We start from the raw sequence: 18415 nt of genomic DNA, 5'->3' as shown, positions 1-18415 counted from the left end.
GAAATGTTGAAACACTGGACAGTGTAAAAACTAAAAATTAAACAATAAAACACTCCACAAGCAAGGCAGTCATAAAGGAATTCTCCAAAGACAGTAAAATGTTTAATGTCCAAACATAACAGTGGTTTAGCGCTTTCGTCTGTGCCAATCAGACATCATCAGAACCACCAGGTATCAATGAATTTATTTCCATTACCAGTGAACTTAAAAAAGGATACAACACAGTGTAGGTTTAGGTTCTTGTATAAATTTGGTACAAGTACTTATTTTTACAACTACAAATATATATATATTATATACTTTTTATATATATTTTCCATATGCCTTATTTTTAACATGTTTTTTAACATGTTGTTTAAAAAAAGAAGTGATGTCTTACCATAACGTTCCATCTGTGTTGTTGATCTTCTTCCATTCATCACTGATGGGTTCCGTTCCGAGCCCCTTGGAACCGAGTTGGCCTATTACCAAGCTTGCGCCAGCCAAAATCTCTCAAGCTAAGATTCTACCCAGAATGCCCTTCTCCCTGTTACATCAGATTGAGTTTGCTCAAGTTAGACAAGTAAAGCAGGGGCCACTTTTGCGCAAATACCCTAAGACACCACATTGACCCAAAGCATTCCCCAGGACACTTTGGCGGGGAAGAAGGGTGGGATGTGATGAATGGAAGAAGATCAACAACATAGATGGAACGTTATGGTAAGACATAACTTCCTTATCTGATGTTAATCTTCTTTCCATTCATCACGGATGGGACAGAATCCCAACCTACCTTGAAGTCCATGGGTGGGCCTTATGGAAGAACATTCATGAGTACCATTGAGCCGAAGGCAGCTCTCCCTCTGGAGACCACATCCAATTTGTAATGATTGATGAAAGTGTGGGGTTTAGCCCAAGTGGCTGCTGCGCAAATAACATCCATAAAAGCCCTGGAATGGAAAGCTACAGATGTTGCCATTGACCTAGTGGAATGAGCTTTAACCTGAGGCGTAGGTTCTTTTGTGAGAGAGTAAATGAAGCGTATGCAGTCCCTTAGCCATTTTGATAAAGTGACCTTGGAGACAGAATTTCCCATTCTAGGCCCAGAAAAGGAAATGAAAAGTTGGTCAGCCCTACACATAGATTTGGTCCTGTCTAAGTAGAATCTCAGTTGCCTGTGTACATCTAGGGAATGTAGACAGTGCTCCCCTGTATTAGAAAAATTCGGGAAGAACACTAGTACATTAGTGGACTGGTTAATGGGAAAATCAGAAGCAACTTTGGGAAGAGAAGATGGATTCGCCCGGAGTGATACTCTTTTTTTGTGGAAGACTAGATATGGTCTTTTGATGCACAATGCCCGCATTTCCAAAACCTGTCTGGCTGACGTAATGGCTACTATGAACAAGGATTTCCAGGAAAGAATTTTAGGTCACACCTCACTGCAGGTTCAAAGGGGAAGTTGAGTCAAAGACTGAAGGACTAACATGAGGTTCCATGGGTCTATAGGATGTCTGACTGGGGCCCTGATGTAAGAGGTTCCCTTGAGAAAGGCTTTGCATAGACGTAAGGAAATGACAGTAGTACCATCTAGTCCATTGTAGAAGTTTGAAATTGCCGCCAGATGTACTCGTATGATAGAGGCAGAGGCTCCATCATCAAAAAACTTAGGTATGCAGAACTGCAGTCACCGGAGCTGAGTACAGATCTAGCATGTTATATTTTGACCAGGTAGAGAACCTTTTCCATTTATCCTGATATAATCTTCTGGTAGATGGTTTATGAGAGGCCAGAATAATGTCCCAAACAGGTGAGGTGAGATTAACTTGCCTGGCAACTAACGGAAGTGGAGAAACCAAGCTGTCAGCTTGAAATTGGACAGATTTGGGTGGCTCAACCCTTGGGGGTGAGTAATTAGATCTGGAAGAGAGTCCAGAATCCACGGTGAGTATACTAGGTGAGGCTGAAAGAAGGGGAACCAAACTTGTCGAGGCCAGAAAGGGCTATGAGGATCACTTTACATCTCAACCGTAGAGCTTTCTTTAGGAACTGTGGAATCAGTGAGATGGGGGATAAGCATAAAGAAGTCCCGTGGGCCAATCGTGAATCCGAGTGTCCCTCGGGGACTCCCCCTCTGGGGAGAATAGGATGAAATAGCTGCTGCACTTGTTGTTTAATGGAAAGGCGAAAAGGTCACAGCAAGGCTGGCCCCAACGTTTGAAGATTTCTACCACCACTTCGGGATTGAGGGATCACTCGTGAGGCTGGAGGATGCATCTGCACAACTTGTCTGCAATTAAGTTAGAGCTTCCCGGCATATGCGTTGCTATCAGAAAGTGGTTCGCAGCTATTGCACACTGCCAAATTCTCATGGCCTCTTGACACAGGGGATAGGACTTGGTTCCTCCTTGCTTGTTCCTCTACAGGAACTTACATACAGTAAATAAACACTTACATTTAATTCTGTGTACATACCTTCACACTATTGTCTTAAACTAAATATCTATCTTAGTGATTATAGTGACTTAAAAAAAAATTAGTTTTGTAAACTGATGTGAATTGTTACATATTCTTATGCTTTACCTTCTACTTCTGCTTTGATTTACTTTGGCTTAAATGTACTCTCCTTGCATTTTACTATGTTTTTATATATTGTATTTCACTATGTTTTTTATTGTATCCATGGAGCTTTTCTCCCCAGGACTCCATTGAAAACGGGCTCATTCGGCCCAATGGACCATCCTGGCAACCAAACTTCAAATAAATAAATAAATAAAATTGTTGATATACCAGACTACTGACATATTGTCTGACTGAATTGCAGTCGTCCCAGAAGGAAAAATCAGATGAAATGCCTGCAACTCTAACAGCACTACTCTCAGTTCTAGAATGCTGACATGTAGGTTGGCCTGTAATGTGGACCATGCTCCTTGGACTGTCTTTCCCTGGAAATGCCCCCCCACCCGATCAGGGAAGTATCAGTGGTCACAATGGCCTTGGGCTGAGGAGTCTGGAATGGACAGCTCCAAAGTTCTGTGTCTGGTCTCATCCATCAAAGAAGGTCCTGCTTCCAGGAGTTGGTTATGTGTATCTGAAACCATAGGGGGTGATGATTTGGGAACCTTTGAGAAAGAAGAAGCCATTGTAGAATACACATGTGCAGTTTCGCAAGAGGTACTATCAGGATTGAAGCTGCCATGGATCCTAGGGCCAGAAGAACCTCTCTTGCTGAGCCTTTGGTTTGACAGAGTATCACTCAGAGCTGAAGCCTCAATCTCTGGAGTCTGTGTGCTGGGAGCGACAGTAGACTGGATCAGGTGTTGAAAACTGCTCCAGTGAATTCTATCTGCTGCTTAGGAGCAAGGTGGGACTTCTCCCAGTGCGCTGTTATCCCCAAAATTTTTGCCAGAGATGATGTGTAATGCAGGGCTGTTACCAGAAGATGCTTGATGAGGGAGGTGAGGAGCCAATCGTCCACATATGGAAACACCCAGAATCCTTGCAGTCTCAAGTGAGCTGTGATCACTGCCATGCACTTTGTGAACACTCTGGGGGCTGTAGAGAGACCAAACAGCAGGGCACAAAACTGGTAATGAATGGCTCCTAGCCAGAAACGAAGCAGACTCCTGGAGCATTTGTCCATTTTGATGTAGTAATATGCATCCCAGAGATCTATTGAGCACATCCAATTGCCTTCCCTTAGAAAAGGGAGAATGGACTGAACTGTGACCATTTGGAATTTGGTTTGGGTGACGGACTTGTTCAAGTTACTGAGATCCAGAATAGGTCTCCAGTCCCCTGTCTTTTTTGGCACCAAAAAGAATTGAGTAAAATCTGGATCCACGTTGGTCTGGTGGGACTGGTTGGAGGAGTCTTTTGACACAGCTTTCTTATTTCTGAAACTGCTTCTTCCCTCTGACTGGGTGGAATGTCTGGAAACTATGCTGGAAGTTTTGGGGGAGAAATGATGGGAATGTTATAACCTCTGGTAATTACACTCTGCACCCAACGATTGGTGGTAATAGAGTGACAGACAGCTTGGTGCAGAGAGAAATGACCCCCAACTGCTTCCAGAGGCAAGCAATTGGGCTGCTCTTCAGGAGTGCTGGCAAGGCTGCCCAGAGAAGGATTCCCTGGAGCCTTGGTTACGAGGACGCCCTCTGCTCCTATAGGGTCATCTTCCCAGAATTGTTACCCCCTCTGCCCCTGGGGCTATCATCACTATGCGTGGCACAAAAAGGACCCTGTGATTTTTTGTGCCACATTTTACCACTCCTCTGATTCCTGGAGAAGGAACATTGGGGGTTGAAAAACCATAGGCCTACGCCAGACAAGGTCTTTCTGTCTTGCTCGCACTTGGCTAGCGTGTCCTTTACCTTGGAGCATTCAAAAAGGAAGACTTGAAGGGATCCGTGAGGTCACAAATGCACATCCAGGCATGACGCCTCATAACTATGCCCGAACCCACAGCTCTAGCCGCCCCTTCGGTTGCATGCAATAGCAACCTCATGGACGAGTTGGAGATCGATTCCATGGTTGTGAGCTGTGAGGCAACTTTGTCCCATGCCTCGTCATACACCTGTCCTGCGAGTTTTCCAGAGAGTTTGGAGATCGTCTCTTTGGAGCCTCGTAAAATGTGCCAAATAGTTCAGGGACCATATGGCAAAGGTCACTGATGCAAAGACTTGCTTCCCAAGTCCATCCACAGCCTGGGACTCCCTGTTGGGCAGGTGGACAGCAGGACTGTCTTCAGCCAGATCCTTTTTGTGGCCGCCGCCACCAGCATAGCATCAACTGGTAAACCTCTGGACCAGTGTGGGTTCTCCTTGAGAGGGGAAAGAATTTTGTCAGGTCTCCGAGGGATCACCTCAATGGAGTCAGGGTTCTTTCATGCATGCTGCACTACAAGCTGGGCAAGCTCATCGGCAGGTAGGATCACCCAAGAGGTAGATGGCTGGCCACGGAAAGCCTGCGGGAACACAAACTCCTCAGACAAAGGGTTGGAGGGCTTCCAGTCACCTCTCTGCTTCAGCATTTCAAGGATGTCCCCGAAGAAGACATCATCAGGAGGTGACAGTGGGGACCCTTCACCATCATCGTAATCCATGTCTTCTGTTAGAGACTCCTCAGGTGAGTCTATGTCTTGCCTCTTGCACGATCTCTTTCGAGGGGGCTCCTCAGTGGGGTCTCTGAGGAGGACACAGAAGAGTGGGTACCCTGAACCGGGGGTTCCTGCGGCTATCCTGCCCGGAGTCCTGGGGAGGTGGCCAATGGCAGCTGTAGCTCAGGAGGCAAAAATTGGGGTTCCGACGTCAACGGAATGCTTCCAGAAGCAAGTGCCCTTTCCATCACCTGGAAAGCAGGTCCACCCGAAGAGGGATGGGAGCCCGGAACCGAGAAAGACAACCTCGGGCCCAGGGTCACACCCCGCTCCACTGAATGGAGCCTCAAGCAGGATCGGTGCAGACGAGGACAGAACCGAAGAAACACACAGAACTGTGCCCTGAACCGAGGAGCCTGTCACCCAATCCCGAGATTGAGGAAGGACCGGTCCCGCAAGAACCAAGGAGCAAAGGGATAGACCTGGAGCCTCAGTGAGGTCCACTAAAGACACCAAAGTGGAGGGTTCCAAGAAGGACATCGGAACAGAAGGCTTTGGAACTGGAATGGTCAAAGGAGGAGAATAGGATGGAGTCTGTGGATCCCCTTGGTTGCCAACATCTGGTCCACAAGACGCACCACATTATGTTCTGACAGGTTGCTGGTGGATCTAGTGGATACTCCGAATGGTGAGTTAGGTCGATCAATGAATGGGCTATACACTTGGCCCAAGAATGAATCTATGGATGGAAAGTATCAGGTCTGTGGTGTAAGGTCTGCCAGCACTGATGTCTCAAGTTTAGAGACCCGAATCAATGGAGTCAAATCCAGTTTTGTTGAAATAGAGCTCAGTGTCGAGGGGGCACTCAGGGCCAGGGGCGGGAGGTTGCAACATCATAGCAGAGATAGGCATCGAAGGCGTGCACTGTGCCGAAGTGGCCACATGTGCCGAAGTCATAGTAGGTGTGGTGAGGTCTATAGTCAGTGCCGGAGGCAGTATTGGAGCCGAAGCTGGTGCTGATATTGTAACTGTCAAAGTACTCGGAGTGGACAAGGATGGTGCAGACAAGGCAGATTTGTGCTCCAAGGATAACTTTTAAACTTTAGGTTTCACAGACTTACCCTGATCACCTGAGGGTGTGGATGGACCGAATGGGAGGGGTTGAGACCTTCATCGCAGAAATGGCCTCTGAAAAGGGAGACTTAAGTAACCCTTTCAGAATTTATTTATTTTTGTGCTCATTCAGACTGCATTGACTGAAACTTTGACAAATGCCACAGGGAGGTTGCACCAAAAGATGGGGCACCCCCAAACAATAAATACAACCATCGTGAGAGTCACTATTTGGTAGCTTGCCATTACATGTAGTACAGTGCTTGAAACCCAATGTACCCTTCTTATCCGACATCTTGAAAAAGAAGAAAAAAGGGAATACAACAGTCTAACACTTCAGAGACAACTAAGTCAGAGAGACTTCAAGTACACAGCAATATATATATCAACAAACCTAATATTGAACCCACAAACAAGTCTAGCGAGGAAGAAAGGAATACCAGCTATGGTATTCAAGAAATACCACAAGGGTAGGAGAGAGAGCATACCAGTAATGGTACTTGAAAGTTTACCAACAGGTAGAAAAGGGAAGAAAGAGATCAAGATCTAACTGTAATTTAGCACAAAAAAGACTATCGCTCATAAACAGAAGAAATTTAAATGAGATTTCCACACAAAGTATCAAAAAAGTTTTCACTTAGCTGAGAGCTCTGCTGAAAAGCGGCTTTACGGCTACACGGCAAACGGGATCTGAGATAAAAGGGAGAAGGGCATTCTGGGTACAATCTTAGCTCAAGTGTCTTTTTACTGGAGCAAGCTTGGTAATAGGCCAACTCGGTTCCAAGGGGCTCGGAACCGAATCCATCAGTGATGAATGGAAAGAAGATTAACAACATCAGATAATAAATTTAAATGTTTTTTAATATTTTGTTTTGAGTATACGTTGGAATATTAATGCATTTATTGGGGTTGGATTTACCAATGTTCTACATATGCTGGGCTTCTATTGGCTACATTTGGGAGGGTATTTTTAACTTTTTTGTATATAAGTGTGATATGTTTTTTTATTTCAGTGGTTCTGATGATGTCTAATTGGCACAGATGAAAGCGTTAAACCACTGTTGTGTTTAGACATTAAAGGTTTTACTGTCTTCAAAGATTTCCTTTGTGACTGCCTTGCCTGTGGAATGTTTTATTGTTTTATTAAAGAATCATGCAGTTCACCAAAGTCACCATTTTAGGCTCTGCTCTTCAGCTCAGTAACATATACATCTGTAGTTTATGTAGGTGTTTATGCTGTTGTGAAGAGCAATGCTCACAAATGGCAGATTATTTCTGGGCTAGCAATAATAACTGAATGTATCTCTGCATGTTGCTGATTTGGCTTTCTCCCCATCAAGAAAAGCAAGATACCTTTATGGCTTCTTCCATAGCAATATGCAAGAATGTGGTACACTGACTGTCCTCAGACTTTTCAGTTAATCCACTAGTGGTGAGGAATAAAATAAAATTTCTGGATCCAAAGCTTCCAGTGTTAGAGGTATTCCAGAAGGAGTCAGGTGAGCCAATTTTACAATGAGAATAATACCTTTATAATCCAGTCATAGAAATTGTTGAAAACAAAAGTGTTATTTCTCTTTACTTCTGTAAATCTATTTCTTTCATACTTGTGGACCTTTTCACCACTCTGACACCATGTCATGTTTAGTGTCTTAATAAATAACACATGGAGGTGATAAATGTGGTCTAAATTCCATTAAGTCTATATCACAAACTAAATCCCCTGGAATATTTGTATCCTTTCTGACATGTTAATCACTGTAGCCAGCTCATTAGCATGTAAAGGTACATACCCCAGAATCTTTGTGCTTTGTGTTCCTCGTGTATTGGCTTGAGGTAGGTTATTTTGCCTGAGATTCATGTGTAGGGTGCAGTCTCATATTGCTTTCAAGTTTGGCATGATAGGTCCTTTGTGTTTCCTATTCTGTGATTATTGTTTTCAGTTCTGGAGCTTGTATTAACCTTGCTAGTTTCTCCTCCATTTGCAGACATTCAAAGAGGTCCGGGTATGCTGATCTAGGCATGATGCAGTTCAGCTCCAGTTTTTAACTTGGTTTCTTCTGATAGGGCTAAATGGTGTCACATTCTTTTGGATGCCATAACTCATCCAAAATTTACATTTTCTGAGGAGTCTGGGATAGCCCTTACATATTTCTAGACCTCAGCTGGTGTTGGCCTCTGTTTTTCAGGGTTTGAATTGGAGAGTATTTCTCCTAGTGAACCAAAGGTTGGTCTTCTCTTTCTGCAGCCTTCCCATCTTACTGCCTGATCTAGGTTAATTTTTAAGGTATTTTGGAGCTGGAGGCTGGGCTTCTGGGCCTTCTAGCTATGGAGAACAGTTTCAGGAATAGCTTCTGTTTTGACTTAATACAACATCATTGATGTGGTATCTTGAACAAAGGGGTATGCAGCTGCTCCCCCTCCACAAAGTAATTTGTAGTCTGCAGTCTTGCCTTCCTTTGAGTCATTCTGTCTGTAGTTCTATTTTATTGAGTGAAAACATGCTGGCAGTTATTTGGAGCCACCCTTATGCACCTTTCCAGGATTGTAGTTTTGAAGATCATAGTCTGTATTTATTGTCCGGAGCTGTGATACTCCAGAAATCAATTCTTCCACTCCAAGGGGCATCATGTTTCTCACCTTCCCTTACTGTTTCTTCAGATGGTGGGAGATTGGAGGTGGTCCTGTTTTTCCTTGGGAGGGAGGTTTGGGTGGTCTTATTTCATTCCCTTTCCCTGCTGATTCCACTTCTCCTTGTAAATCTTGAGGATATAGACATTTTAGCCTTCTGCAGTCCATGGTAGTACATGGAGCAAGGCATCAGTCCTTCAATCCTCCTATTTTGGAGACAGTGTGAATGTTTCCAAGTCTTCGTTAGGGTGTCCCCATTTTTATTACGGATCCAGCCTACCTTATGTCCTGGCTCATGACCCTTTTTCAGCTGTTCTGTTGATTAGGTTATTTTGGGAACTGTAGCTACTGGGAAGTCGTTCATTTTGGTTCCACGTGAAACTGGTTCTCAGTATGGATAGTGGGGTACAACAGAATACCACAGTTAGTTAATTTCAGGTATTCTTAATGTTTCAGATGTTTGACTGCTTGGCCTCAGTTTTTCCACCAAGATTCCTGGGCAGTATTCTGACCAGTGTACCTGACAGTGGCCAGGATTGAGGCCTGACTTTGGCTGGTCAAGCAGTTCCCTTGGGATTACGCCTTTTCTATCCCCTGTTGAGGAACTCCTTCTCTTCAGGGGGCTTAGGCTTCATGCTCAACAGGCTTGCTTGTCCGTTTTTGTAACTGAAGAATACAGTGGTATTGAATCTGTTCCTTGTGTTAAACACCTTTCCATGTGGATCCACCACTGACAGGAGTTCCCAGAGCATCAGCCCTAACAGGTGCAGGGATTTCCTTTACCGTCCTTTACGAACCAGATTCTCTTACCTTGATCCTACCTTTTCTGAGAAGACAGTAATATTTCATTCCCTTTGTTGGTCGTTTCTCTTTCATGTTTCTTCAGGTGGTCAGGAAAGAGAGAGGGAGGGAGGGAGAACCCTTCTCTCTCTAATGTAGGGCATAGCCCTTTCAAGGGTTTTCGGCACAGCTCTGATAGTTGTTAAGATTGATTGCCTGTCCACAGTAAGAGAACATGGCATGCAGTTGCCATTTTTTACTCCTTAGTGGGTTGGCATCTGTGTTGCCTTCAACACTGGACTTTACTGAGTAAAATGAATTCCTGTTTAAACTGCCTTTCTCCAGTGCTTACTTGGTCTGCCTTTTATCAAATTTGTCTGCTGTGGCCTTTGTTCTGCTGAGCTCCTTTTCTTCAAGCATAATTGTCTTGACTGTATCTCTAGAAGTCAGTCCTCTAATGCCTACACTGCTCTCCATGGCTCTGCCTTCTTATCTTCTTTCACCCTGGTAACTTACTGCTTGAGATTAAACCCAGCCAGATAATCTGTCAGGGAGAGTTGATGATAACAATATGTCCATGTCTGTTAGTTAATCTACAAGAAGACCTGTCTTAAAAGGTCAGGAATACCCTCAAATTGTTGCCATACAGGAGGACAGTTCCTCCAGCCAGCTACAGGTACTGGAGCTCACTGCAAATTGGGGAGGTACATGCTGGTATGTGTCACCTTTTAGCAGTAATTGTGCCATGCCATCATTGTCATTTCTTAATTTGTATGAGAGTCATCACTAATGGATCGGGGTGAACAGGTAGGCACAGTGTATGAGTATGCTTATGCATTTGGCAGCTGATGTCATTTGTACATGTGCATACATATGTGCCCAAGTTTTGGAACTTCCCAAAAAATATGACAGATGTTAAATGATAGAGATGATGACCTCAGCTGTAGAACCTATCAAGGAGAGTTCATTTGTCCAGTGTTTTCTCATTGTTAGCCTTTTATATACGTGCCTACACTTAAACATTTTAATATTTCTAAATAAACAAGTAAAACTGATACAATGTGTACGTATGGGTTATTTTGTGTAAATTATAAAAATTAAAAGTTTTGTCTGTGGTGGAAAGCATAATAATGGTAATATCATTAAGTGACAGAAATATAATTATTAAAATGAACAAATGCTAAAAAATTGTATATTGACATAATAATTAAAAATAAAAAAAATAACTTTATTCAGCTGCTTTTACTGTATTTGTATTTCCTCCTACTACTCTATTACTTTATCTTGCTTTTTCTGCTACTTGCTGTGGCTTGTTTTCTAAAGTGTTCAATTGCATCTTTTCTGTTCTATTTATTACTGCTTGTTTATAGCCTGTTTAAATTGTAAGTGTTTTTCTAAGCCTCTTAGTTTTGGTTTAAGCACTTAAGCTTTAGGATTACCCCTTAACTCTCCCTGGCCTTTCTCTCTCAGATTCTGACAAATATGGATGGACAATTTCCTACAGATTCTCCTGCTAGTCTGCTTGATATGGGCATCCTCAGACAGTGTAGCAACTGCCTTATGTACACAGGCAACCACCTACTACTGCCACCTAGGAAAACAATTTGCAAAAGGTGCAATTACACTAAGAACCTAGAGTCTAAGCTCCCTCCCTCACAGGCCAGTATATCTGGCACTGAGAAGGCTGTCAGCACAATTACTACACTTCAAACACCACCCACAACTACACAACACACACCGACATATGCGGAGGTTCTCAACAAAAACATACCCAAACAAAGGAGACCTCAGAGGCAAAAACACACGCGATCTCCACAGCCCTCCACACCACACCACATATCACGCATAGTTCACATACCTGTGTCTCACAACCACTAAGGCTTATCCATAAACCCAACATATTAGTCACAGGAGACTCCATTGTGAGACACGCAGATGTGCCTCTCACTAGGCTGGAAAAGGAGAAAGTCACGGTTAATTGTCTGTCAGGGGTCAGAATCCGCCATATCACACAACGCACTCAAGTCTGTCAACAATAGGTACTGTTATGACTCTGTCATAGTCCATGTTGGTGTGAATGACTTGAGACATACCTCCATGGACTATATGAAGAGAGACATGATAGAACTCACTGAATATGTGTCCCAGGTGGGTATGTCCCAAGCCTTAAGCCGCATTCTACCGTCACCCACACTGATGCCTCAATACAAACAGAAAATGATTGAGTTTAACAATTGGCTTAGTTTCTGGTGTCATTCCAAGGGGATCCAGTATCTTCCAGCCTGGGAAGATATGATCAACAGACCGTGATGCTTTGCCAGAGATGGCCTGCATCTGTCTTACTTGGGCTTCAGGCTTCTAGCAAAGGCTGTTGTCTCCCCCATAGTGCCTTTTTCAGAAAATGTGATTGGGTTAAAACTACCAACATAAAAATTTCAAAAAAATGCAAATTAAAGGTTATGCTGCAAAACGCTAGGAGTCTAAACATGAAACTGCACTAATTGCAAGCATTCTTAAACCTGGAAAAGGCTGACATCTGCGCAGTCACTGAAACCTGGTTCAGAGCTGCAGAGAGCACCCCAGCCTTAACTGGTTACTCCTCCTATCATACATTCGGACCCCAAACTGTGGGTAGTAAAGCCAAAGGAGATGGAGTTTCAATATATATTAAAGACATACACACCTCCAGGCTGGTCAAATAGTATGATGCACAGGAGACACTCCAGGTGCAGTTAACCATTGACAAGACCCCTTTACAAATCGTAGCTAGCTACCGGCCACCAAATCTGACTCAAGATGCCCAATCTGCTTATCTGGACCTCTTCGAATCTATCAAGATTCAACCCTTTACCCTGATCCTGGGTGACTTTAACTACCCAAACATAGACTGGAAGAACTACTCATGCCAGATTATAAATGCCCAGAGATTCCTCAATTTTGTCAATGCAAATGCTTTGGAACAGCTAGTTGATACCCCCACAAGAGGTGATAATATCTTGGACTTGGTACTAATCAACATGAGTAACCAGTGCAGCATCCCTGCAGTATCATTCTCCCTGGTAAGATCCGACTATAAAGTTGTCACTTTCGAAGTCACCATCTCCCCCGACCCCTTCTAGCTAGGGTCAAACAAAAAACTTCTGCAAAGCAGACTACACCCTCCTGAGGGATGGTATAAACAGCTTCACAGCCCCCTCCCCCTCTCTAGGAACTGACACCAGTATCCAAAACTATACCAAAGCACTATACAAAACATTTATATAGATGCATGGAATCAGGAATACCTGACAGGATTAAATCATCCTCCTCAAGGAAGAGTAGACCTGTCTAGTGGGCATCTGCAATAAATAATCTCTATAACAAAAGAAACAAAATTTCTGTCCAGGAGCAAGTAGGAGCAGGTGCCCAATTGGAAGCAATCTCTCCTTATCCTGAACAAGCAAATAAGAGCAATAGTGAAATCCTCCAAAGCAAACTTCAAGTCAAATTGGCCACATCTACTAGAGACAATCATAAGGCCCTCTTCACATATGTCTGCAATCTCAAAGGAAGCACCCAGATCTGTTCAGAACTGGTAGTCAAGGACACCACATATACAAATGCCGTAGATATAGCAAACTTTCTGGCTGACAGATTCAGCAAAAAATTCACCCTGCTGTCCCCCATCAGTAAATCAGGACATTCCCAATACCTGTCCCCTTTCCCTTATATCTAGGGATCAGGTCATCACTGCTCTTTCAAAGGCAAAAAAGACAGCCTCCATGGGACCCAATAACATCCCAGGCTGCATCCTACATGAACTTAGGCAGGACCTTGCAACACCATTAGGCACCCTATTCAACCAAAGCCAGAGTACTGGCTTTGTCCCAGCTGAATGGAGGACAGTTACTGTCATTTCTTTACACAAAGGTAGAGCATCCACCAATCCGGGAAATTGTAGACCCATCAGCCTAACTAGCCTGATCTGCAAGGTCATGGAATGGATTATCATGGAACTCATTAACAACGACATTGGCAACCTCCAAACACTCCGGCCCACACAGTTTAGCTTCGTCAACAGGAGGCTATGTCTGTTAAACTTGGTCAAATTTTTTGAGACAGCCACTAAAGCCACAGATGGGGGAAAGATGGTGTATACCGCCTACCTTGACCTAGCCAAAGTCTTTAACAATATTCCCCACTCAGACATAATAGATAAACTCTCTCAGCTAGGCATCAATCTGTATGTTACCAGATGGGTAGCTAACTGGCTCACTGATAGAACCCACCTACTCAAAATAGAGGAAGCCACCTCAGGCAGTTGACCCGTATCAAGTGGAGTACCCCAGGATTTGGTCTTAGGGCCTCTGTCATCTGGAATATACTTTTCTAAGGTGCAGGCCAAAACCAGTGGGCTATGGCTGACCAGGTTTGCAGATGACTGCAAGCTGGGCGCTGTCATCAATTCCCCTAGTGACGTGGACATCCTCCAAGAGGGTCTCACCCAAACAAATGACTGGTGCCAGAAACATGGCCTCAAGCTAAATACCAAAAAATGCATCATCATCCCCTTTGGGGACAGTGACCTCCCCACAAAGTATCATATTAATAACAACGTTGTAAGCACGTAATCAGTCATGAGGGATTTGGACACCCAGATTGATAGCAACCTGACTTTAGACCACCATGTTGCTTCCATTGTATGGAAAGTTTTCTACATGGCCCACCTCATAAGTAAGGGTATCTCATCCAGGGAAAAGGAGGTCATAACATCCCTGTATTCTTCTCTTATAAGGCCCATTGTTGAGTACAAAGCCCCATTCGGCATATACCTCACAAAGCACATGCAGCAGCTGGAAAGCCCACAGAGGTTCCTCACCAGCAGAATCCAGGGCCTCAAAAATCTGCCATACACAGATATGCTAAAAGCCCTATCTCTCTACTCAGTTTCATACAGACACCTCAGAGGTGACCTTTGTCTGGCATAAGATGCAATCTTGAACCCTGCCTTGATGGGAACTGATGCATATCAGTAAGTAAAGCTTCACTCAAGTAACCCACATGCCCGGCCTGAACCTGGTCTGTGACATCAATAGGACTTGATGGGACAGATTTGTGTCCCAGAGGCTCCCCCATCTGTGGCATAGACTCCCTCTCCACGTCAAGTAGAGTACCTCTTTACCCCTTTTTAAGCGCAACCTGGATAACTGGATGGGAAATAGAAAATACATCCCTGGGATTCCACCCTTGTCCCTGTTGGCAGGGGCATCAGATGCTGATTTGTCTAAAAATGGGCTAAATTCTTGGCTAGGCTTATAAGATCCTCAGGGCCAATAGCCTAGTAACTTCGTATGATCCTGTGTATGAAATTCCTAGATTTCCTTGTAGTATTTCTCAGTCCCTCATCAGACAATGACACACATTGTACTGTATTTTATATTATGCATTATGGCAGCAAAATTAATGTAACAAAGCATAATTATGTGTATTTAATAGTGTTATTACTTGTTCAGAAATGTTAGAATGTATAAGTGCCTTGGTATTAAGGCTTAATGCAAACCTTAGGATAAAATATTTTTTTAATGCCCTCCCCTTCCCCACAGGATCTGCCCAGTGGCTCCTCTTCCTTCATTCAGTCAGCTCCTTCTTGGTAGTGAGCAGGCCAGCTTACTAGTCCTGTGGAGTAGCGTAATTTCTGTCCCCAGCAGAGCAATCTTCACCTAGGTATATCTTATAAGCTATGCCTCTGAGTGGAAGAATATTCCTGTGTATCAAATTCTTTTCAGCTTACAATTCAAATGCACATGGCAGACTCCATGGGGTTTAACATATAGTGCTCCCACTATGTGTCACCCAAGTGTCAAGCTACAGCCACTTCCCTCTCCCAGGATGGGTGAACAGGCAATGCCCACTCACTGCCATCCTCTCCTGCCAGCTCCTACAAGGGGCCTGAGCCCCATTCAAACCTGGGATTCCTGCACCAAAGATTTCTTAGTTTCTTAGCATATTGTTCCTAATACCAGTTCTGGAATGTAGAATTTAAATATTCCTAATGCAATTTCTGCAAAACATTAACTGATAATTGGTGCATGCTTTTGAGACATCCCATTGTATACCTTCACAGAAGTCCACTATAAAGTAATGAAATTGTCATATATTCAGGTATACATTTGTAAGATTTAAGAAAATATTGGCTGCCACTGATATTGCAAAGTGAGAATAAATTACTTTAATTTTATTATTCTTTTAAATACACAGTTAGATATTCAATCGGTACAGCAGTTGCTGCATGAATAAACTGTAAATTATATTCTAAATAACCATTAAACAAATTTTTTTCAGAGGCACACTGCAGAACAAAATTAAATTATTTGTGTAAGGAACATAGTATGTTACATTGTGTAATGAAAGAGTGCTTACTAAATGAAATTATTCATTTAGACTATACATAAATCTATATAACTGGGCACAGCATTTGCATTTATTCAATTTCCCGGAATCTGCAAGAAGTATGCATTTTTAGAAACCATGTACAGTATCAGGTACAATCAAATGGCTGTTAAAAATAAATTGATGCACTTAACTTGTGTTTTTCATTATTTATTTAACTTTCTATAGATAATGTATGCTATAGTTAGGTCTACAATGTTTCCATACATGTTTATTTTCTTACCACATGTTCTGGCAACTTTTGAAATGGCTCTATATTTTTAATACAAGATCTTATATATTTTACTTAAAGTTAAAGAACACTAGACGTAGGTTGAATGGACAAACGACTCAGCTAACAGCAGATAAAAATAAAGTATTACATTATTAAAGTAATTCATGTTTGTTTAAAATTCACAGCAGCAGAATAATTCAATTTATTGTCGTTATTGCTTCTATTGTATGTATTTGTGTACACATATATATATATATACATATATATATATATATATATATATATATATATATATATATATATATATATATACATATATATATACATATATATATATATATATATATATATACATATATATATATATATATATATATATATATATATATTACTATAGTCCAGCACAAGTACACACAGAAACATATTACCCTTCAACTATAAGCAGGGGGGCAAGCCCCCCTGAACACCTCATGTGGGAGACTGTGCCCCCCACACCCCCTGCTACTTAAATATATCAACTTTGAGATTACACTTCACTACACTGAGTGCAATCTCGGAGTTGATATATTTAATTAGCCCCAGAGGGTGTGGGGTACAGGGTGGCTTGCCCCCCTGCTTATACTTAGAGAAGAGTAATATGGTTTGTCTTTTATTTGTTTCTGTATGCACTTGTTCTGGAATGTAGTAAGTGTTGGCATCCTGTGTGTTTTCAGTATTTTGAGTTTTCAGGATTTTAAACTTTCAAGATTTTGGTCTCAGGATTTTGGGCTTTCAGGATTTTGTAGCGCTCCTAGATATATATATATATATATATATATATATATATATATATATATATATATATATATACATACACACACACACACACATATATATATATATATATATATATATATATATATATATATATATATATATATATATATATATATATATAGAGAGAGAGAGAGAGAGAGAGACTAACCTCATTTAATACTGTTCCTAATGAGAAGCTAATAATACCCTCTGTGTTTTATTTAATCAGGCAAAAACAAATGAAGCACTTATGATAAAGCCAATAACTAAATGTGACAGTAGTACACAGACTGATACCCATTTAGTAGAGTCCAACATTGTGAAGTCATATGAATGGAATGAGTGGGAGCTAAGAAGAAAAGCAATAAAGCTGGTATGTATGTTCTTTTTATTCTTTGTGCCTAAATACATATGTTGCTGTGCAGTTAAAAGTTGATTTATGTAATTATGGCAATTTTAAGAGTAACATTAAGAGATATATACATGTTTAATTTGTATTGCATTTATTGGCTGTGAAGAATTTGAAGGGATTTATTCCAATGACTCTTACCAACACAGAGGATTGTAGGAGCTGAAAGCAAATTGTACTGGTGAACCTGGGAATATTGAGGCAATGTTACAACTGCCTCATGTACACAGACCTCCTCCTCTCCCACAAACAAACACAAATGCATGAGAGACTACTGCCAAAACTAACTGGGAGGCTGAGTCTCTCAACATACTAGGACTACCAGACAGGAGGAGGAGGAGAGGACAACACACACACAACACACAGTCACACACATGATCATCATACAATCAAATCATACACAACACATACACACAAGACATACCGAGGCTCTGCTCTGAAAAAAAACCAAACAAAAGAGGCCACCAAAGCAGACACCCAAACAACTACCACCTCCAACCACCCAACACATGCAACACATAGACCACACAGTCAGAGTGTCAGTCAGACAGCCACCAAACCAAACAAAAAACAAAATGCCAGACACACTTGTCATTAGTGATTCCAGTCAGACACACTGACGCCCCGACCACCAGACTGAGTAAAGAGAAGGTCACAGTTCAGTGTCCTGAACAGAACTAGACACGGTGCATACACAAGCACTCAGGTCTTGTCTCTCAGTAGCAGGTACAAATCTGGTCACACGAGTCGTGTCTTGGCTGGTGTCAGGAGACGCACTCTACCTTCTCAAAGGGACAGGAGGGCTCTGAGCTCTCTGATTATGGCCCAGGCAGGTATGACCCTGACCTTACCCCATCCCCTAGAACCTGCCTACCTTACATGATACAATGATAAGATGATAATATTTGGCTTAAATTCTGGTCTTAAATTCTGGGATCATCAAAAGGGATCCAATGTCTGTCTG

At 42.4% G+C, this 18415-nt stretch overlaps 1 protein-coding gene across 5 annotated transcripts in view; it reads left to right on the top strand.

Moving 5' to 3' along the window:
• Positions 1-18415, top strand: part of CFAP206 (cilia and flagella associated protein 206) — a 1515781-nt gene that overhangs the window by 1317827 nt on the left and 179539 nt on the right. For all 5 annotated transcript variants that reach the window (XM_044069254.1, XM_044069237.1, XM_044069228.1 and 2 more), the window contains one exon: positions 17272-17415. In XM_044069254.1, coding sequence (XP_043925189.1) covers positions 17272-17415 — 144 coding nt within the window. The remainder of the gene's footprint in view (positions 1-17271; positions 17416-18415) is intronic.

Source organism: Protopterus annectens, chromosome 1.part0 (genome assembly GCF_019279795.1).
Source record: "Protopterus annectens isolate FY-2018-M chromosome 1.part0, PAN1.0, whole genome shotgun sequence".
NCBI classification, from domain to species: domain Eukaryota; kingdom Metazoa; phylum Chordata; order Ceratodontiformes; family Protopteridae; genus Protopterus; species Protopterus annectens.
This window is presented reverse-complemented; position numbering and strand designations above follow the sequence as displayed.